Source organism: Anomaloglossus baeobatrachus, chromosome 5, assembly GCF_048569485.1.
Source record: "Anomaloglossus baeobatrachus isolate aAnoBae1 chromosome 5, aAnoBae1.hap1, whole genome shotgun sequence".
Classification (NCBI taxonomy): domain Eukaryota; kingdom Metazoa; phylum Chordata; class Amphibia; order Anura; family Aromobatidae; genus Anomaloglossus; species Anomaloglossus baeobatrachus.
Window position 1 is genome coordinate 447,894,019 of NC_134357.1, and position 23,517 is coordinate 447,917,535.

Consider the following 23,517-nt stretch of genomic DNA (forward strand, 5'->3'; position numbering starts at 1 on the left):
AGATGATATCCCGCACCCAGTGATCGGAGACGTGTTGAAACCACACGTCGCCAAAGTGGGAGAGCCTGCCACCGACCAAGGACGTTGCTGGCGCAGCCAGATAGTCAAGAGGGGGCTGCCTTAGTGGCAGCGGCTCCTCCGGACTTCTGAGGACGCGGCTTCGCGCGCCAGATGGGTTTACGATCCTTGGCTGCGGTAGTGGACGAGGCTGAGGGCTTAGAGGATGACCAGTTAGAGGAACGAAAGGAACGAAACCTCGATTGGTTCCTGCCCTGGACAGGTCTCTTGGCTTTAGCTTGTGGCAAGGAAGTACTCTTCCCTCCAGTAGCTTCCTTAATTATTTCATCCAGTTGTTCACCAAACAGCCGGGACCCAGCAAAAGGGAGGCCCGCAAGGTACTTCTTAGAAGAAGCGTCTGCTTTCCACTCTCGAAGCCACAAGATCCTGCGGATCGCGAGAGAGTTAGCGGAGGCCACCGCGTGCGGTGAGAAGCCTCCAGAATGGCAGACATGGCGTAGGATGAAAAAGCCGAAGCCTGAGAAGTTAAGGCCTCCATCTCAGGCATAGAGTCCCTGGTGAGGGAATGTATCTCCGCCAGAGAGGCAGAAACTGCCTTAAGAGCCCACACTGCCGCAAAAGACGGGGAGAAGGAGGCTCCTGCCGCCTCATATACAGACTTGGCCAGAAGGTCAACCTGGCGGTCAGTGGGATCCTTAAGAGAGGTGCCATCGGCCACCGCTACGACTGTGCGGGCTGAGATTCTAGACACCGGAGGGTCTACCTTTGGGGACTGAGCCCACTCCTTCACCACATCTGGTGGAAAGGGAAAACGGTCATCAGAACTACGCTTTGGAAAGCGTTTGTCAGGACAGGCCCTGGGTTTGGTGACAGTGGCCTGAAAACTGGAGTGGTTAAAAAACGTACTCCGAGCTTTCTTAGGTGAGGCAAACTGATGTATCTCTACCAGAGAGGCTTGTTCCTCTGACACTGGTGGAGTGAGGTTCAGAACGGAGTTAATGGACGCAATCAAGTCACTAACATCCGCATCATCCTCAGACAAGGCAATGGGGTACCTAGAGCTAGCGTCTGAACCCACAGTAAAAGTATCCTCCTCGCCCTGCACCTCGGCCCGTGAATCAGAGCCGTGGGACGAGGAAGGAGAAGGGTCCCTACGTCTCCGTTTAGGAGGTCGGGGTCCTAGAACATGCTCTGAGGGCTCTGCAGAGCTCGGAGCAGCAGAGGCGCCCTGAGAAGGGGGCTGATGCATGGTCAGCAGTGTCCGGGACAGTTGTCCCATAGAGTCGGCAAAAGACTGGGAAATAGCTCTGGAAAAAGATGCTACCCAAGCCGGGGGATCAGTCACCGGGGCTGGAGCGGCCGGAGGAACCCCTGAGGAGGCTCCAGGCTGAGGGACCACCATATTAGAGCAGGCATCACAATGTGGAAATGTGCTTGGCTCTGGCAGAATGAGCTTACATGCAGTGCATATAGCGTACAGCTTTGCAGCCTTGCTCCTAGTGACAGACATGCTGCTGAGGTGGAGGCTCTGCAGCAAGAATACACTCCTGTAGAATGCCCTGAGAGTGTATAATAAAAAGCCCACAACCAGAGGTTATGGCTTACCAGACCGCTCTCTGTGTGCCCTCCGGATTCCACAGCTCAGACCCCCAGTGAAGCGTCAGCCTTCCTAAAAAGCAGCAGCTGCAGCATCCAGCGCCGATCAGTGTAAGAACGCTGAGAAAATGGCGCTGGAAGGAGGAGGGGGGCGGGGAGAAGCCCAAGAGCGGGAAACCGGAGGGCCAAGGAGAGATACAGGGGAGGGAACATCTCCTCAGAGAGGAGTGTCCTCCCCTCTGCTGGCCGGCCGGTGGGCGGCGCCACGCTATGCATCTGCATGAATGACATGCAGGGAAGCCGAAACCGAAACTAGGCCCAAACTGAAGCCGGGGCCTAGATTTTAACATGCGGCCGACGAGCAGGCACCCCCGGTGCGGTTCTCCGGAAAAACACCGAGAACCGGCCGGAATTACAGTAAAAGACAAAAAACATACTCTCCCCTCAATAAAAGTACCCGGGACCCCTGAAAAACGTCTCAATACTTAGCTTTTGAGACGCAGGGCCATGTCCCTGAGGGAAGGTCAAACGCTCCGTCCAGCAGGAACCTGACAGGGCTGCGGATGGAGACCGGTCTCCTGCACAGCAGAGAGGACCGAGACGGCTCCCACTTCAAACCAGAGCCTGAAAAGGATGTTGAAGGAACGCGGCATGTGAAGGCTCCAGCCTTGTAAAGTCAACCTTAACAGCACCGCCGACACAGTGGGGTGTGAAGGGACATGCCGGGAGTCCAGATTGGACCCGCTTTTCTTCCATATCTTTAAAAACAAAATCTTAAAAATGAAAAATCAGAGAATGCATGTGTGTGTGTGACCTCCTGAAACACAAAGCATTGAACTGGTTAGATTGTCATCCAGGGGGTGTATATAGCCCGGAGGGAGGAGCTACACGTTTTGAGTGTAGTACTTTGTGTGTCCTCCGGAGGCAGTAGCTATACACCCATGGTCTGGGTCTCCCATAAGGAACGATGAAGAAAATACTATTAAAACTTTTGACCTCACATATGTACAGACAAGGTACTCCAGCCTGCCTTTATCGATCGATGCCGAGAAGGCATTCGATCGTCTCAACTGGACCTTTCTACGCTCCTCCCTGAGGCAGCTGGGAATCGGCCAAACTATGTTAGAGAGAATTTTTGCCCTGTATCATAAGCCCTCAGCATGAGTTCGAGCCAACAATACTCTATCTTCTCCCCTGCAAATATCTAATGGCACTAGACAGGGGTGCCCCCTTTCACCCCTTCTATATGTAATAGCCATGGAGCATTTACCTATATCCCTTCGAAACTCCCCCGATATAAAGGGCTTTGATGTAGGTCAGAAAGATTATAAACTTGCCTTATACGCTGATGACCTCCTTCTATATCTAACAAACCCGGAAATCGCCTTTCCAATTTTCATCCAGGAATTCCAACGTTTTGGCATAGTTTCTAACTTCAAAGTAAACTACTCAAAGACAGAGGCCCTTAATATTACTCTCCCTACCACACAAGTCAATAGACTGAAATCCGCCTTTCCATTTAAGTGGGAGATCCAATCTATCAAGTATCTTGGGATATCTGTTTCGGCCAATCCAGATGAGTTGTTTATGGCTAATTACTCCCCATTGCTTACTAGAACTCTTGCTGATCTAAATAGATATAATCGGGGACTTTCCTGGTTTGGCCGGATCAATGCCCTCAAGATGGACATACTCCCGAGGTTCCTTTACTTATTCCAAACAGTCCCGATCAAAGTTACTAAACAATATTTCAGACAAATCCAGAGGGCATGTAGCAGATTCGTCTGGGGGACGGGGAGACCTCGGATTCGATACGCCACACTGGTGAGACCCAAATCCAGGGGAGGCGCTGGTTTACCTGATTTTGAAAAGTATTACCAGCGTGTCCTCCTCACGAGGGTCTTGAATTGGAGATTTAACGATCTCAATAAACAGTGGGTGGGCGTTGAGTCCCATCTCTCCCCGTTCCCTCTGGCATGGCTTCTATGGGCCCCCCTTCAACTGAGACCGGCGGTTTCGGGATTTCAACCTCTGACTCAGGCGCTCATGCTTTTTTGGGACAGGCATCTGGAGACGTTAAACTTATCCCATAGACCGGGGAGTATGAGCTCACTCTTTAATAATCTCGACTTCCCCCCTGCGTCGGAGAGATCTACCTTCTTATGTTGGGACTCAACAGACGGAGTTACCCTGGGACAGGTTGCTAGGAAGCTATCTGGAACGGCGTCTTTTGAAGCTTTGCAGGAGTCATGCTCGGGGAGGAGACTATCCTGGTTGGAATATACTCAACTGACCACATTTATAAAAAGGAAATTCCCGGGAAATGCACTATTATCCAAATCTACACACTTTGAGACCCTAATTTCATTAAATGCCGCGCCGCAACATGCCATCGCATTGATCTACAATCTCTTATGTACAGCCCAATATAAAGGTGCCCCAACGTATTTGGAGGCCTGGCAGAGAGAGCTTCAGATCACGTTGTCGGAACAAGATCATCTCAAAATCTTTACACTCTCTCATAAAATGTCCATTTCCTGTAGTGCACAGGAGAAAAATTTTAAAATTCTTACACGCTGGTACAGATGCCCTGACATATTGCATAAGATCTACCCCACAGTACCAGATACCTGCTGGAGATGCGGAGACGAAATTGGTACTATGAAACATATATGGTGGGATTGCTCCTTGATGAGGTCATTCTGGGATTCCATTTTTGAAATATACTTTCAACTGTCGGGTATACGGGTAATTCCTACTCCTCAAATAGCTTTACTGTCCCTAATCCCTGGATCTGTCTCTGTGACCAAAAGAGGTGTCCTACGCTTTTTTCTCATTGCTGCTCGTATGATTATTCCAAGACATTGGAAGACAACTTCAACCCCCTCTGTAAGGGAATTTTTGGAGGAGATGAATAGATTGGAGCGTATGGAGTCCTTGATGGCAGATGATGGGGACAAATGGGATAAACATGCTGGCACATGGTCTTCCTGGCTCCTTTTCCGGGAGACTCCGAGATTTACGTCTTGGCTCAGATAAGGGGCTTTACACGGGTCTTTCCTTCCTTGGGTTCCTTTAGTTGATATTTGAAATCTCTAAGAGGATTTGTTTACCTGACGCCGGAATTCTTTGGACACCCAACCTTCTCCTACCTATCTATCCATATCTCCCCCCCCCTCCTCTCATACCCTCCTCTCTTTCCTATACCTATCTTTTTCCTCCTTCGTCTCTCTTTCTAACCTTCACTCAGTCTTTATAGTTAAAATAGTTTCCGTAATACTGCTTTGAGTTGACATACCATGATACGGTATAACCTGAATTGTCTTGTTTTAACTGCATTATCTGTTATGGTCTCTTATGTGACCATTCTTATCCTGCCTGATAAAAGTTCTCTTACAATACAGTGCTACATGCTTGATCCACATATTTGGATCAACCTTGACTTTTGTTTGATTACATCTTATTCGTGTTATAAGCAATGCTTTGTTTACGTTTTCTTAAACCCAATAAAATTATTTACAGAAAAAAAAAAAAATTAACCTACCCTTAAAATGTAGACTGTTCATGTCTTTGTCAGTGGGCAAACTTAAAAAATCAGCAAGGGATCAAATAATTATTTCCTTCACTGTATGTACAAGAAAATAACTACTATAATACTGCTCCCATGTACAAGAATATAACTACTATAATACTACCCCCTATCTACAACAATATAGCTACTATAATACTGCCCCTTATGTACAAGAATATAACTACTACTATAATACTGCCCCTTATGTACAAGAATATAACTACTATAATACTGCCCCTATATACAAGAATATAACTACTATAATACTGCCCCTATATACAAGAATATAACTACTATAATACGGCTTCCTATGTACAAGATTACAACTACCATAATATTGTCCCATATATACAATAATATAGTTACTTTACTACTGCGCCTATGTACAAGAGTATAACTTCTATAATACTGTTCCCTATGTACAAGAATATAACTACTATAATACTGCACCCTATGTACTATAATGTAGAATGTAATAATAATGTTTATTTATATAGCACTAATAATTCCATAGCGCTTTATATACATCAGCAACATTGTCCCCATTGAGGCTCAAAATCCAAATTCTGTACAGGTATGTCTTTGGAGTGTGTGAGGAAACAGTAGGAACCCCTCACAAACACGGGGAGAACATACAAACTCCTTGCAGATGTTGTTCTTAGTGGGAAATGAACCCAGGACCCCAGCGCTGCAGTGCTAACCACTGAGCTACCGTGCCACCCTACAATATAACTACGAGGATACTGCCCCTATGTACAAGAATATAAGTAATATAATACAATCTCTTATGTACAACTAAAAAACTGCTATAATACTGCTTATGTACAAGAATATAACTACTGCAATACTGTCCACTATGTACAAAAATATACTATAGTACTGCCCCATATAGAACAACATTACTATAATACTGCTGCCTCTCTGTACAAGAATATACCGTAGCTATTATATTTCCCTGAATTACTTCGCATCATATATTACACACGTTTCAATGTTGACATTGGGTGAATCACTTCACGTGGAGTTTATTAAGTCATTATTCTTTTTGTAGAGACACTAATAACAATGTGAATTACACAATCTCTTGTGCTCTATGTATGATTCATGCATTATATTGTTGCGAAATATATTAGGAGAGAAACTTTGCCAACTTTAAACAGTATTGCTTTTTTTTCCTGAAGCATTGCCATTCTTTTCCATAGTTTTGTATGACACATCAGCTCAGGCCATGGACATGAGTGATGATGTTTCTGTGGCGAGGTGAGATGCGGACAGTCTACGAATTCTGAGCAGCCTTTTTAAAAGATTGACTTAATTCTTCACTTCTCATACCTTGCATTATATCTCAATAGTCTAATCACATCCAAACCATAACATAAGTGGGACAGAAAAGGGTGCTTTACTCGCTGCGACATCGCTAGAGATCTCGTTAGCGATGTAACATGCCAGATCGCACATGTGACCGGCGCTATAAAACGCCCTATGTGCGATCTGGCATGTCACATCGCTAACGAGATCGCTAGCGATGTCGCAGCGAGTAAAGCACTCTAAAGACTCTAAAGCCGGTCATACACACTAGATGGCTATCGGCTGAATGATTACTGTTGGCCGAAAATTACGACATTGGCAAATTCAGCAGACTTAAGTCTACTGTGTATGGGGGCCCAAACACCAGAGGATTTGGGAAGCCCCTTATCTCTACTATCCTAAAGATGGTTTGTGCACATTTATCTGAGATGAATGTAGAAGGTTATTTGGGGAGACCAAAGACATCTGTTATGTAACATCTGTCCAGTTATTATCTGCCCTTATTTTCAAGAAAGTTCATATGAATTTATAAGAATTGTGATTGCAGCTTTAGGCCCCGTGCACATGCTGCGCTTTTTTTGGTGCAGTTTGTTGTTTTCCTTTCCCAGCAAAGTCTATCAGAATTCAGAAATGCTGTGCGCACATTGCTTCTCTTTTCCTTACACTTTTAAAATGCTGCTACTTGTTTCAGCACCCAATTCTTTGTGCGTTTTTGACCAGCATTTTTAGTAGTGATGTGAGGAATGGGAGGACTCGCAGATACCTGTAATAGGGGGAACCTAACTGGGTTAAAAAAAAAAAAAACCTAACGAAAAACAGTTCTGGCCCAGAATTGATCCCAGGTATATAGCCGGATGCTGGTCCCCATTTAAGTCTATGGAGGACAGAATCCGGAGCTTAAAAATGGTGGTAGAAGGGAAAGGGAGATAGCAGCAAGTGCGTTATACTTACCTAGTCTCCGGCGTGGCTGTAACTGCTCCCACGCCTCTCATTCTACTTCCGGGGCCGCTCATTAGCCTCATGCATATTCACTGCTTCCCCCGCCCTCTGGCGTCTGTGTTTGGCTGCAGTCAAACCGAGCCCCCAACTTGAGTGGCGAGCGTGTCTGACTGTTTCCAATCACAGAACCTGTCTGCGGGTCTATCGTGGTATAAAAATAAATAAAAAAATTGGCATAGGGTAACCCCATCTATTGATACCCAGCACAGATAAAGCCCACAGCTACAGGCTGCAGCCCCCTGCCATGCGCTTAGGTTTGCTGTGTATCAAAATAACAGGAACTACATGCAGCTTTTTTTCATTATTTAAATAAATAATTTAAAAAACCGGCATGCGGTCCCCCCCCCAATTTTGATACCCCACCAAGATAAAACCGACAGCTGGAGGCTAGTATTCTCAGGATCGGGAGACCCATGGTTATTGGACCCTCCCAGCCTAAAAATAACAGCCTGCAGCCGCCCAGGATTGCAGGATCCATTAGATGCAACAATCCCAGAGCTGTACCCAGCTCTTTCAGATTGCCCTGGTGCGGTGGCAATCGGGTAATAAGGGGTTAATTGCAGCCCAATGATTGGAACAAAAACGCACAAAAATGTGTTTTGTTTAAATGCATTTTCTGGCGTTTTTCGGCCAGAAAGTGCGTTTTTCTGTGACAACACAAAACTGCAGCATGCGCACATAGCCTTAGAGGTGACTGCAGAAGAAACCATTATCAGCAGGAAAAAGGCAATAATTATTCAGCTCACCCGACTATGAGACCATGCTTGGAGTCAGAAGCTGAAAGTCTGTAGTAATATCAATCTTTAAGTAAGGTGCTCCGACATTCAGGTATCATAAAACACAAATTTATTCCTAAAAAATATAAAATCACAAAAAGCTTCCTCCAAATAAACAGATTAAAATACATTTAGTACAATTGTATAAATAGTGACACGGACTAGTGCCCTTAATGATAGTATGAATGTATAATGACTAAGGGCACCAGTTGAAACGCATTAATGCATTTGATACAATTGTACTACATGGTTATACATCTGTACTTTGGAGGAACCCTTTTGTGATTTTATAATTTTTTTCAAATAAATTTGTGTTTTATGATACCTGGATGCCGGAGCACCTTTCTTATTGATTGCTGAAGGGATTTTGCCTTCCATAATGGTTTCTTCAAAGTATTTACAAAGCATATTTTAACTGTGTAATGGTCTGCCCCCCCAAGAAAAAAAAAATAGCCTAAAAGTGCACTGTCCCTTTAACACCCCCCCATACAAATGGCATTTGCTTAATTGAATTTGAAACGTTTACCAAATAATTTATTACAAAATAGTACAACAAAATCTACTTAATGGGTATAGGTCAAATCCTCATCTTGCCAGGTCAATGAACCCGGACCGCGTCCTTTGGGAAATCAAGTAGTGAAAGTTTCTAAACAGGTGACGGGAAATCTGAGTAAAGAATCATCGTCACTTAACCGCTAGTTTAACCTCATTAAGGTAACAAAAACAACTAATTCATTTAATGTGGCATCCAATAGAATATTCCAGATGTATAGGTATGTCATTCTTCAAACAGTGCCATAGCTGTCTACAGGTTGTCTGTGGTATTGCAGGTCAGCAGAGATGTAATAACACACACAACCTGTATATGGGTGTGGCGCTGTTTCACGTCTTTTCAGAATAATAATGTCTGCTAACAGTATAATTAACCCTGCTGATGAGGAATTCATCTATAAGTGTCTGGTGTGTTTTAAGGCAACTTTATGGGCACTGTTTGAAATGACTGTAATATATATATATATATATATATATATATATATATATATATATATATATATATATATATATATATACATATAGAGGTGAGGTCAACTTCCTTTATGCTATATGCTCTTCTGCTGGACCAGGATAAGTGCATAATGTGCGGTTAAGTCCATTTTCCACTGTAACACGGTCTTTGACCTCAAGATGGCGCCATGAAGAACATCTGTCCCAATTGATGCCTCTTGATGCTACTTTTGCAGTTGGGACACAATTTGCTCTTCTGTAAAAAAAAAATAAAAAATTATTAAATTAAGTCAACAAATCCATGCACGAAACATGGACTACCTAGTCCTAAATATTGACATGCTGCACGTTCACCCATTAAAGTCAACGAACCTTTAGGAGCTGATCCCAGCATGCTTTGCAACAGAAGAAGTCACATGATGTGCATTTAAAAGGCACAGACCCTTTCATTTTGCAGTGGGGACAGGTTGGACCCTCTGGAGGACAAAGAAAAAAGGGGAAGAAAGTCCTAATTATTTTTAAAGGGCACCTGTCACAGTGATATACTCCCCCATCTGTTATATAGATCCTTTGTCCTCTAAAAATTTGACTCTATCTTTTCTACATTTTAAACAGGACTAATCAATATGGTGGCTGTTCATTATTTTTATTGAATACCACACTATACTGTTATCTCCCTTTCTGTGACTTTTCTACAATTAGTTTTCCTAAAAACAGATGAGGATGACTCAAAGGTTTTGGGCCGGAGCATGTCTTGGTAATAAGCCTGCGGATTTCCTTTGAATCACGTATCTAGTACCGAGGAAGTAAGCCACTGAATTCCAAGCTGGTTTTTTTTGTAGGTTTATGTAACGCTCAGCGATCACTAATGAGGACACTTCTGCTTTCTGCCCAGTCATCTTTCCCGGTGTCTGGTGTCTGCCCGACTCCTTACTGGCATTCCTCCACAGTTCCACAGTAGGGTATCACCAGGCTTCCAAGAAGGCTCCCCGCTAGAAAACTCGTGGGTTTTGTTTTTCTTTTTTTTTAAGGGAGGAAACAAGTCAAAAACAAATATTTCTCAACAAGGACAAAGATTTCTCAATTCATTCATTCATTTGTTATTACAACACTTAAAAACATCCCCAGTAGATTCTCCAGCATTGCTTCAACTACACTATTGAGGAAAATTCCAATTTAGATCTTTTAAAGGGACAGCAACCCCCCTTTCCACATATGGCATTAATACATATAGGGAAAAGTTAAAGGGAACCTGTCATCAGAAATTTCGCCCAAAACCTAAAAGATTCCCCCTCTGCAGCTCCTGGGCTGCATTCTAGGAAGGTCCCTGTTATTATTGTGCCCCATGTGAGACCAAAATAAAGCCTTTATAAAGTTCTACCTTTTTGTATGCAGCTTCTGTAAATCTGACACGGGGGCGGGCTCTCTGCCGTCCGTTATTCTGCCTCCTGGTCCTGTATGCCGCCCCCATCGCTCCTTTCCATATCTGATGCACCGCCCACTGCTCCAGCCATCCCCACGCATGCCCAGTGCCAGTCTCACAGGACTGAGCAGTGTGACCGCTGGTGACGTGTGCGCAGGCAAGTGATTATGGACGGGACTGTGACTGTTATCAGCAAGTATCCGCCCATAATCTCGTGAGCGCGCAAACCTCTCCAGCATTCACACTGAGCTCAGTGTAGATGCTAGACTGTATGGGCTGCTTCCAGGGATGACGTCCCTTTGTCATGTGATAGTATTTCGAACACGCCCCTATCACATGACAAAGGGACGTCATCCCTGGAAGCAGCCCATACAGTCTAGCATCTACACTGAGCTCAGTGTGACCGCTGGAGAGGTTTGCGCGCTCACGAGATTATGGCCGGGTACTTGCTGATAACAGTCACAGTCCCGTCCATAATCACTTGCCTGCGCACACGTCACCAGCGGTCACACTGCTCAGTCCTGTGAGACTGGCACTGGGCATGCGTGGGGATGGCTGGAGCAGTGGGCGGTGCATCAGATATGGAAAGGAGCGATGGGGGCGGCATACAGGACCAGGAGGCAGAATAACGGACGGCAGAGAGCCCGCCCCCGTGACAGATTTACAGAAGCTGCATACAAAAAGGTAGAACTTTATAAAGGCTTTATTTTGGTCTCACATGGGGCACAATAATAACAGGGACCTTCCTAGAATGCAGCCCAGGAGCTGCAGAGGGGGAATCTTTTAGCTTTTGGGCGAAATTTCTGATGACAGGTTCCCTTTAACATCATTGAGGTTCTCCTTGGCAGAGGGTTCACCCACGCTCAGCTAGCTTCAGGGGTCCATGGATAATGAAATACCAGTCACTCAAAAACCAGTGGCCCATAAAATATATCAAAACAGGCAGTAATATTTTAAATATGAACTGTTCTGAACCCCAGCCAAAAATGCAATTTCTAATATGCATACGGGTTGTTATCCTGCTTTGCAAACCTCAGCACTGAAATCTGCAACTGTTCTGTGGTACATAGTACTCAGGTACTATGACAGTTCTGCAGGGCCTTCCATACCACACTGCATTGGGTTTGTGACACTCCTAATAAGTTATATATGTAATCACCTAATAAAAGGTCCTTTTAGTCTGCCCTATTGAAGCTTACAGCAAATGTTCTGTGGCATTAGACCCCTTTTTTGTTTTTTCTCATACTACTGTTACCTACTCAGATACTATGACAGCTGTGCAGGTCCTTCCATACCACACTGCATTAGGTTTCTATCACGCCTAATAAGTTATATATGTAATTACCTAATAGAAGGTCCTTAAAGTCTGCCCTATTGAAGCTTACAGCAAATGTTTTGTGCTATTAGACCTCTTCTTGTTTCTCTCATACTACTGTTACCTACTCAGGTACTATGACAGTTCTGCAGGGTCTTCCATACCACACTGCATTAGGTTTGTATCACTCCTAATATGTTATATATTTAATTACCTAATATAAGGTCGTTATAGTCTACTCTATTTAAGCTTACAGCAAATGTTGGAAAAAAAAAGTTAAAATCCTCTAGCATTCAAAGAACTATGGAGGGATTAGACCGCTTCTTGTTTTTCTCATACTACTGTTACCTACTCAGATACTATAGTAATAGTAAAAAAAAGTAATGTAGTAAAAAAAAACTATTTCTTGAACTACAGGAGCAAGAATTCTGGGGTTTATTCCAGGTACCTTTCTAGAATTGGTCAAACCGTACAGAATTTGCATGTCAAAAGAAAAGGCAGATTTAGACCATTTTCTGCAGACCATCAGTGCCTTTTTTTACATGAATAGACATTGCAGATTCCAACTGATGGCAGACTCCTGTGATCTGCAGTGCTGGATTTTTTCGGCTACTGTAGCTGAAAAGTTGATCATGCCGAAAGTCAGAGCAACGGAAATCCAAACCAGGCCAGAGACCAATTTGATTGGTTGCTATAGCTGTTGGCATTTTAGGGGTACTCTGCATGTTGCGACATCGCTACTGCGATCTCGTCGGGGTCAAATCTAAAGTGACGCACAAGCGGCGCCGGTAAAGACGTCGCAACGTGTAAAGCCTAGAAGCACAGATAAATGATCGCAAAAGTGTCGAAAATCGGTGATCTGTGTAGTGTCGGTCATTTCCATAATTTCACTGCAGCGACAGGTACGATGTTGTTCCTCGTTCCTGCGGCAGCACACATCGCTGTGTATGAAGCCGCAGGAACGAGGAACTCTCCTTACCTGCCTCCACCGGCTATGCAGAAGGAAGGAGGTGTGCGGGATGTTTACGTCCCGCTCATCTCCGCCCCTCCACTTCTATTGGCCGCCTGCCGTGTGACGTCGCTGTGACGCCGCACGACCCACCCCCTTAGGAAGGAGGCGGGTCGCCAGCCAGAGCGACGTCGCAGGACAGGTAAGTGCGCGTGAAGCTGCCTTAGCGATAATGTTCGCTACGGCAGCTATCACAAGATATCGCATCTGCGACGGGGGCGGGGACTATCGTGCTCGGCATCACTACAATCGGCTAGCGTTGTCGCAGCGTGCAAAGTACCCCTTAGATGACAACTATTAGAAACAAACTATGAATAATAAAACTGCTACCTGAAATCCCCAATATACATATTCCTGGTAACATCTTAAGATGCTTACGTATTACTGGAATGCATATACAGGATAACAGTAAGTATAAAAATAATCCTACTTTTTATAGGCTAGTCATCAGACTAACAGGGGAATTTGTCAGCAATATTATAAATGGAAATACCCCACAGATTCCAAATATATACGGTAGTAAAGAAAAATGTGTCATCAGAAAATAACCTAGTGTTTAAATTAGGATTTTGCGTTAATTGTATATTCTAAACATTTTTTTCAATTTTTTCCCCTATATCTTTATTAAACATTACAAATCTTGCTACTGCGACTATTTTAGACTCTCACGTCCGGTTATTTCATGTATATTAGCGACAATGAAGAGACTCCAGCCTTATCTTTTGTAGTGCAGTATCTAATGAGCCTATGCAAAGATGATTGTAATGGAAGGGTCAGCTGTGACATCAGCTATTATGATTCATGGATCATTAGAATCAGCTGTATATAAAAGTGTTATCAGTCATTGTATTCCTGCCTCTGATGATTATGAGCCTGCTGAAAACTCTTCCTGAAAGAACAGGAAGTATGAATCTGACATAGTTGATGTGAATATTTCAAGATTACAATTTTTTTTTTCTTTATGAAAGATCAAGATATGGGGAAAAAATTGCCAAAAGGTTATAAATACTACATATAAAACAGTCTCTTTAAGGAACTATTATTTAAGCTCCTTTATAAAGTAAAAGCCATTTATAAGCACCATATTGTTCTATTGTGTAGGCCCTAAATCCACTGCTGGTTAATGTCTTAATAGTTTTTTTTTATAGGAGGAGCTTAAGTTCTTGCATAGAGCTCCGAATCCTTTGAGTAGACAGTGCTACATAGTTAGGTTAAAACTATCTGCAGCCACCGTTAGAGGGAGCTTAGGAGCAAACTGCACATTGCTTACACAGCTCTGGCAAAAATTAGGAGACTACTGCAAAATTGACAGTTTTTTCTGGTTTTTGCCTTTATAGGTATATTTTTGAGTAAAATGTAAAGTGTTCTTTTATTCTATAAACTACTGACAACATGACTCCGAATTTCCAAGCAATACATTTTGTATTTATTTTCTGAAAATGAGAAATGGTCAAAATAACAAAACAATGCATTGCTTTCAGATCTCAAATAATGCAAAGAAAACAAGTTGATAATCATTTAGAAACAACAATACTAATAATGTTTTACCTCAGGTAGAGTTCAGAAATCAATATTTTGTGGAATAACCATGATTTTTATCACAGCTTTCATGCGTCTTGGCATGCTTTCCACCAGTCTTTCACACTGCTTTTGGGTGACCTTATGCCACTCCTGGTGCAAAAATTTAAGCAGTTCTTTGTCTAATGGCTTTTAACTATCCATCTTCCTCTTGATTACATTCCAGAGGTTTTCAATGGGGCTCAGGTCTGGAGATTGGGCTGGCCATAACAGGGTTTTCATGTGGTGGTCCTTCATCCAAACATTAATTGACCAAGCTGTGTGGCATGGCACATTGTCCTGCTGGAAAAAACAGTCCTCAGAGTTGGGGAACATTGCCTGAGCAGAATGAAGCAACTGTTTTTCCCTGATAACCTTGTATGTGGCTTGAGTCATACGTCCTTAGCAAAGTTTCATCTGCCCAATTCCAGCCTTGCTGAAGCATCACCGGTCCTCCACCAAATTTCACAGTGGGTGCAAGACACTGTTGCTTGTACGCCTCTCCAGGTCTCCGTCTAACCATTAGACGACCAGGTGTTGGACAAAGCTGAAAATTAGACTCATCAGAGAAGATTAGCTTACTCCAGTCCTCTATGGTCCAATCCTTATGTTCTTTACCAAACTTCAGCCTGGCTTTCCTTTGCTCCTCATTGATGAAAGGCTTTTTTCTAGCTTTACATGACTTGAGCCCTGCCTCAAGGAACCTGTCACGAGCTGTTCTTGCCGTGCACTTCACCCCAGCTGCCATTTGCCATTCCTTTTGTAGGTCACTTGATGTCATCCTGCGGTTGCTAAGTGACATTCGAATAAGATGACGTTCATCCCAGTCAGTAGAGAGTCGCTTTCACCCTCTGCTGGTCTGTAGCTTTGGTGTCCGCAATGTCTGCTGCTTGACCTTGTTGTTATGGATTGCAGTCTTAGAAATTTTAAGGATGGAGGCAACATGACGCTCACTGTATCCCTCTGCTAGTAAAACCAGAAATCCTTCTTTTCCTCACTCAAGACTTTTCTTTTCAACTACTTGGGCATGGTTAAAAGTTAATTTTTCATTCCTATTACTTTTGAGATATTTCTAGCACTTGTTTTGCCATCCAGCTTGTCCTATCGCAAGATGATTGTGAAGACCACAGCAGTGTTTTTTATACTTTACCTCGTTACATAAGATTTGGTTCAGGTGATCACCTAATCAGAAGCATATTAAGTAGAATGAGGTGTACTCTGGTTGGAATTCAACTGACACTGGAATGGAATGGCTGTTAGACATGTAGAGAAGCCGATTTTTATAAAACTGTGCAGTGGTCTCAATTTTTGCCAGAGTTGTACATTGAAGCCGTTAATAAATCAGTATCCAGTGAGCTCCCTCTAGTGGTGGCTGCAAACAGGATATTATGTAACTGCGCAGAGAATTTGGAGCTCTGTATTGAGAAAAAAGCTTTAGTGTGCCTTGCTGTCACAGAGACTTTGTGTAGACCCATGCAGACATATATGATAGCGATAATAGATGCCATCAGTGTGTCACCCACTGCCATCAAGATGGCTGAAAGACATTTTGAAAGACTGTCAGACTTTTGTAAGCAAATCAAGCAATTATCTTGATGAACATATGAGGAAATGTATATGGAAACTTAATGTAGAGTATTTTCTCTTTTAAACTGACACATCTACGAGAAGCAGCCAAATAGAAGGAAGTGTAGTTAACTAATGACAAAGTGTTCCAGCAAGTTTCTTATTAATTTCCCTAGAATCTGTCCAACCCTCAGCTATTGGTTGCAACGGACGCCGTTCTTCAGTCATTATAAGCTGACATGAGTTTCTAGAGAACTTCTAGTGAATCGCAGACCAGGGCATGTAGTGCCCCGACGTCACCAAGGGTAATGAATAACACAAAGTCCACAAATGGAGGTCCAGACACACAAACTCCTATGGACGACCTGGAAAGATTAAAACTAGAGCTCGGAGTGAACCCACCTCTGCTGGCAGATCCAAAAAACTAAAATAAATAAAAAAAAATAAAAATGATATAATATATAGAAGTGTCTGCATTACTTTCTAATTACTGTTAGATTTCTGCCAGTATTGTGTCTTTCCATGGCTTTTTACACCGCTCTTTATGTGTTCAATACTTTTTCTCTGTGTCATTTTTCATTATTGTACATAAACTAATTTATGGACATCTATGGTTTGATTTCTTTGCCTGTCTGGATTGGATGAGTTGTTACTGACATCCGGTGAGAAATTCATATCAATAGCACTTAAATATTTACTTACAAATCGGTGAAGTGTTCCATATGAATAAGGACTAGGACTATATTTATTAAGTCTGCAACGCGTCAGGCACCGCTATGTTTGTCTGCACTGTGTATTTTTCTATTTATATTTTAAAATGGATTAATACATTTCAGATTGTTATAGAATAGAAAAAAATATTTTTCCTTGCGGTATTCTCTGTGAACGCTGGATCTTCCTTCCTTTTTCAATAGCTTCACCTTTCTGAATACACTGATCTAGACAATATCCATGCACCACTTCTGTACAGGACTCAATTCCCATGGCATTACGGTAGGCTGAAGTTTTTTTCTTCATATATACATGTCTTTGGAATGTGGGAGGAAACTGGAGAACCTGGACCAAACCCACGCAAACACGGGGAGAACATACAAACCTCCTTACAGATGTTGTCCTTGGTGGCATTTCAACTCTAATATATATATAATATATACATGCATACATGTATGTATATTATTGTATATGTATCTTATTTTTATATATATATATATATATATATATATACATATACACACACACACACACACATACACAGTACAGACCAAAAGTTTGGACACACCTTCTTATCTCTAGAACAACTGTTAAGAGGAGACTTTGTGCAGCAGGCCTTCATGGTAAAAAGCTGCTAGGAAACCACTGCTAAGGGCAGGCAACAAGCAGAAGAGACTTGTTTGGGCTAAATAACACAATGAATGGACATTAGACCAGTGGAGATCTGTGCTTTGGTCCAAATTTGAGATCTTTGGATCCAACCACCGTGTCTTTGTAGAAAAGGTGAACGGATGGACTCTACATGCCTGGTTCCCACCGTGAAGCATGGAGGAGGATGTGTGATGGTGTTGGGGTGCTTTGCTGGTGACACTGTTGGGGATTTATTCAAAATTGAAGGCATACAGAACCAGCATGCCTACCACAGCATCTTGCAACGGCGTGCTACTCCATCCGGTTTGCGTTTAGTTGGACCATAATTTATTTTTCAACAGGACAATGACCCCAAACACAGCTCCAGGCTGTGTAAGGGCTATTTGACTAAGAAGGAGAATGATGGGGTGTTACGCCAGATGACCTGGCCTCCGCAGTCACCAGACCTAAACCCAATTGAGATGGTTTGGGGTGAGCTGGACCGCAAAGTGAAGGCAAAAGGGCCAACAAGTGCTAAGCATCTCTGGGAACTCCTTCAAGACTGTTGGAAAACCATTTCCGGTGACTACTTCTTGAAGCTCATCAAGAGAATGCCAAGAGTGTGCAAAGTAGTAATGAAAGCAAATGGTGGCTACTTTGAAGAACCTAGAATATAAGACATATTTTAGTTGTTTCACACCTTAAGTATTTCATTCCACATGTTTTAATTCATAGTTTTAATGCCTTCAATGTGAATCTACAATTTTTAGAGTCATGAAAATAAAGAAAACTCTTTGAATGAGGAAGTGTGTCCAAACCTTTGTTTTGGTCTGTACTATATATATATATATATATATATATATATATATATATATATATATATATATATATATATATACATACATACATTACATACATACATACATACACACACATTTATTTATTTTACACACAAATTGAGCTCACCTCATACGCCGCTCTATACAACGTTGACTTATCTGAGCACCACGTGCGGTTCTAAGAATCCGAGCTGCCATCCACAGAGTGCATTCCCATAAAACAAAGGGCAGATGCATCAATCCGGCACTCAAACTCCTGTGTGAACTTAGTCCTTAGTTTAGGCTTACTGATATGTCATGACAAAAACTGTTCACACATGACGGTTGGAAACACATAGGCCAGTGTTAGAAGCTTTGCCAGGATGTCCTGTATTTAATGGTTTGGATTTTTTAACTTTATATAGATTGAATAAAGTATCATTGCGTCTTTTTACTATACAAATTCTGAAGTCTTAGTGTCGGACTACTGTATCTTCGCCTTGTCTCTTCTGAATGATTCGAGCCAAAAGTAGACAGTATTATACACCTTTAAATGGGTTGAACAGGCTCTGGGCATTGAGAGCTGGAGCTGCACTCTATGTCCTATCGATAAGAATTAGGCATTTAGGTAATAGATGACAAACATGAGGAAGAGCCTCTGTCTTCAAATAACAAAAACAAAATAAACGTCATATACTACTGTAAGCGTACGTCCACACGATAAGTGTTTGCAGCGTTTTCAATGCAGTGTGTTTTCGCTGCATTCAAAACGCTGAGTTGTACAGTTCCAGCACAGTGGATGGGATTAATAGAATACTACTACTGTTTGGGAGCACAGCAGGACTTGGAAGGAAAGGAGCGCCACTTGACGTTTGGAAAGCAAAATCTGCTGGAATCATTAGCAGACGCCATGTCGCGTTTGGAGAGCCCCTTATGTGCCTAAACAGTGGAGCTCCTCCAGAAGTGACCCCATTTTGGAAACTAGACCCCACAAGGAATTTATCTAGATGTGTGGTGTGGTAAGCACGTTGAACCCCCGGGGGCTTCACAGAAGTTTATAATGTAGAGGTGTGAAAATGAACAAATACATTTTCACCACAAAAGAAGTTGGCTTAGCCCCAAATTTTTCATTTTCACAAGGGTGACAGGCGAAAAAGGACCAAACAATTTGTTATGCAATCCCTCCTAAGTACACAGATACCCCATGCGTAATGTAAAACTACTGTTTGGGCACATGGCAGGGCTCAGAAGGGAAGGAGCGTTATTTGAATTTTGAAGTGCCACTGGAATAAATTGCGAACATCATGTCACATTTGAAGATAATCCAAAGTCCAGCGTCAATTACTTTAGGCTTCTTTATTATTAAAATTATTAAAAGAAGCCTAAAATTAGTGAAGCTGGACTTGGGTTTCCTTCTCATCATGTTTAGATGTTTTGACAAAGCGGATCCGTGCTCCTAACAAGAGGGCTTGTCACAATGCAGTGAGCTGGACTTTTCCTTTTATGTTGCACATTTGAAGATCCCCTGACTTTCCGAAACAGCAGAAACCCCGCATATAAACCCTTCTGGAAACTACATCTTTCAAGGAAGTCATCTGGGTGTGTAAGTGAGCTATTTTAACCCTCAGGTGATTTGAGGAATTGTATGTACATATGTATGTATGTATGTATGTATTGTGTAAATTGTGATGGGAAAATCATGAGTACTTGCCAGTAATGTTTTTTACCAGAGCCACGACAGCGCCACCAGAGAGATAGATCCGCCCCTCATTTGGACAGGAAACCCACTAAAATAAAAGGGCGGCACCTCTCCACCACATAAGTTAGGTTACAGAGCACAGACAGGAGTACCAGAAAAAAACAAAACAAAACAAGGGTTAATCCAACACCAAGGATCACACCCACTAATCGTGGAAGTCAGAAATGTGAGTGAAAAGGAAAAAAGGAGGTGGGAAATACTGGCATTGTCGTAGCTCGGGAAAAAAATCATTACCGGCAAGTAATCATGATTTTTCCTGCCAACACGACAGCGTCACCAGAGAGATTCGAAAGATAACACCATTAGGGAGGGACCACAGCCTGTAGAACCCTTCTACCAAAAGTCATCTCAGACGTGGCTGACAGATCTAGCCGGTAGTGCCTAAAAAAGGTGGTCGGAGAAGAACAAGTGGCTGCCCTGCAAATTTATCTAGAGGTACATCCGCACATTCCGCCCAGGAAGTTGAGACAGACCTGGTAGATTGTACCATAACACCCTGTGGCACTGTACTACCCTGAGCTACATACGCTTCTCTAACAGCCGCTTTGACCCATCTAGCAATAGATGCCTTTGAAGCTGAACAGCCTTTTCTCGAACCCTGGAAATAAACAAAGAGCGCCAGACTTTTCCTCTAGGGTGCCGTGATCTCCACATAATGAAGAAGAGCCCTTCTAACATCTAGTGAATGAAACTTCTCCTCCTTTGGGTTCTGTGGATTGGGAAGGATGATCTCCTGCGGACAGTGGAAAGTTCCTGCCACCCTTGGCAAAAAGGCAGGGTCTGTGCACAGAATGACTATCATCCCTAATCTGGGTATATGGAGGGCTAATTGAGAGGGCCTGACGGTCACCAACCCTACGGGCTGAGGTCAGTGCAATCAGGAGAGCCACCTTGAGCGTGAGAAACTGAACGAAGGAGTGGGCAATTGGCTCAAAGGAGACCCCCATTAGTGCATATAAAACCAAATTAAGATCCCAAGAGGGGAAAGCTAAGCAGGGGACAGGGGTCTGCCTGTGACAGGAAGAAATGAATCACTTAACTAATCTATTCCCCGCCAAATTGCAATTGTACAGAGCCCCTAAAGCTGACACTTGTACTTTTAAGGTGCTTATTGACAACCCCAACTCCAGACCGTCCTGAAGAAACTCCAGAGTCGCATGGACAGGAGCTTCTCCCCCTGGGGACCTACCTGTAGAGGAGAGAAACTTCCTCCACACCCTGTAGTAAATCCTATTGGTGGAGGGTTTCCTACTTCGTAAGAGAGTGGAAACCAGGTTCGAGGAAAAACCCTACTCTCTAACAATTGCCTCTCAAACTCCAGGCTGTAGGATGGAGGCCTGAAACCTGAGGATGAAGCAGAGGGCCATGGGAGAGAAGATCCAGTCTCTCAGGCAGTATCCAGGGATCTGCCACCGACCGTCTCTGGAGCCAATAGAACCAAGGCCTCCTGGGTCAGAAGGGGGCGATTAGGATGATACGAGCCCCATATTCTCTCTGACCTTCCTCAACACCGCCGGGACTAAGATCAGGGGAGGAAAGGCGTAGATGAGACCTGAATGCCAAGGGATCTGAAAGGCATCTACCGCCCAAGGCCTGTTGTTGGGATTCAGGGAGCAAAACCTGGTTACTTTCTTATTGGCCCTAGTAGCAAATAGATCCAGAACCGGAGATCCTCAAAGGCATACTATGCTCCTGAAGACGTCTGGGTGAAGGCACTATTCCCCTTGACGGACGCAACTGCGACACAGGAAATCGGGCACCGTATTGTCCACCCCCCTGATGTGAAGAGTGATGATAGGTGGACTTGAGCCAAGGAGAAGATGTGATGGGCAAGCCCCATTAGAGTGGTTGACCGTGTACCTCCCTGGTGATTTATGTAGAACACCGCTACCCTATTGTCTGACAGAATCCGTATATGGTGATGTGCTAGCAGAGAAAGAAAGGCGTGAAGAGCTTTCCCTATGGCGCAAAGTTTCCTGAAATTTGAAGAACCCTGGCCTTCCAAGGGACTCCATCGCTCTTGAGCTATATGGCCCTGTAGGTGAGCCCCCCAGCCGAATACGCTGACATCGGTAGAAATAGTATCTGAAACTGGGAGTGCCCAAGGAACACCAACCAATCGTTGGTGGCTGCAGATCCAGAACCTGAGAGAATGACAGACCTAAGAAGAGAGTATTATATGCCTGTCCAAACACTCTCCTAACTGTTGCTGCGCTAGCAAGACCTACCTCTGAAGTGCCTGGTTATGTAGTTGTGCCAAGGGACAGCCGGAATACAAGCTACCAGAGATCCCAACAATAACATGGCCTCTGGAGTAGAGATGGCCGTGCGTACTTTTGCTGTCACCGAGGCCACCTTCTCTTGGGGCAGAAAGCACCGTTAGGTCTTTCTCGGCCTGATCCTGGACTCTCTAGCCTATCTGGTGAGAGGATTTAGTCTTGTCGAAGTTGATAATCCACCCCAGCTTCAGTAGGATGACCAAGTGAACTTGGGCCGTACAATGAGCCCCCCTTCACTGTGGCAGCGCCACAGCACTTCTGGGTATCCCATCCTGGGACAGGAAACCGAACTGATGCAGTGGAGAGGTGCCGCCCTTTTATTTTAGTGGGTTTCCTATCCAAATGAGGGGCGGACCTAACACTCTGGTGGCGCTGTCATGGCGACGGGAAAAATAAAAAAATTACCATCTTTTCCACTAAAATGTTGCTTTGGCCCCAAAGTTTTACATTTCAAAAAGGGTAATTGGGGAAATTGTGTAACAAATTGTATGGTCAATTTACTCTAGAGTTCACAAACACCCCACATGTGGTAGAAAACTACTTTATGAGGCACAGTGCAAAGCTGAGAAGGAAAGGAACACCATATTTGAGTTCAGATTTACAGTGGAACCTCGCTTAATGAGTATCCCACTTAACGAGAATTTCGCTTAACATGCAAGGCTTTCTGTAAATTTGTAAGTCAGTTTACGAGAAAGCTTTGCTGTACGAGCAAAATCCTCACCGCACACACTTCTGGTTCCGTACATCCACCACGCTCTGACTCACTCTTGCAGTCCACACAAACACACACACAAGGACGCAGAAAACACACACACAAACAAACACGCACGCACGCACATACATACAGTATTATGCTCACCTTACCTTCCGTTCCATTGCCGGCCTCATGGTTCTTGTAGTTCGCCGGTACATCGTGACGAGGGAGGAATCTTCGCGGCGAACTACAAGACCCAGGAGGCTGGCGATGGAACAGAAGGTAAGGTAAGCATAATATGTGTACCTTCCGTTCCATCGCCGGCCTCCTGGGTCTTGTAGTTCGCCGCTCCAGGATGTGTATCGGCAAGCATTGCGACAAGGCAGGAACTTCCCCTGTCAGCCGCTACTCAAAGGCAGCGCGCTGACCAATCAGAGGGAAGTGGCTCCTGCATTCGTCAGCGCTCTGGCCGCGGAAGCTCCT

At 43.7% G+C, this 23,517-nt stretch overlaps 1 protein-coding gene across 3 annotated transcripts in view; it reads right to left on the reverse strand.

The window, feature by feature from the left end:
• Positions 1-8,598: 8,598 nt before the first annotated feature.
• Positions 8,599-23,517, reverse strand: part of RTEL1 (regulator of telomere elongation helicase 1) — a 286,946-nt gene continuing 272,027 nt past the window's right edge. For 2 of the 3 annotated variants that reach the window (XM_075350498.1, XM_075350496.1), the window contains exons 34-35: positions 9,646-9,749; positions 8,599-9,529 (exon numbers count right to left, since the gene is read on the reverse strand). In XM_075350498.1, the coding sequence (XP_075206613.1) occupies positions 9,449-9,529; positions 9,646-9,749 (185 nt within the window). In that variant the 3' untranslated portion in view covers positions 8,599-9,448. The remainder of the gene's footprint in view (positions 9,530-9,645; positions 9,750-23,517) is intronic. The other variant, XM_075350499.1, reaches the window with a different exon arrangement.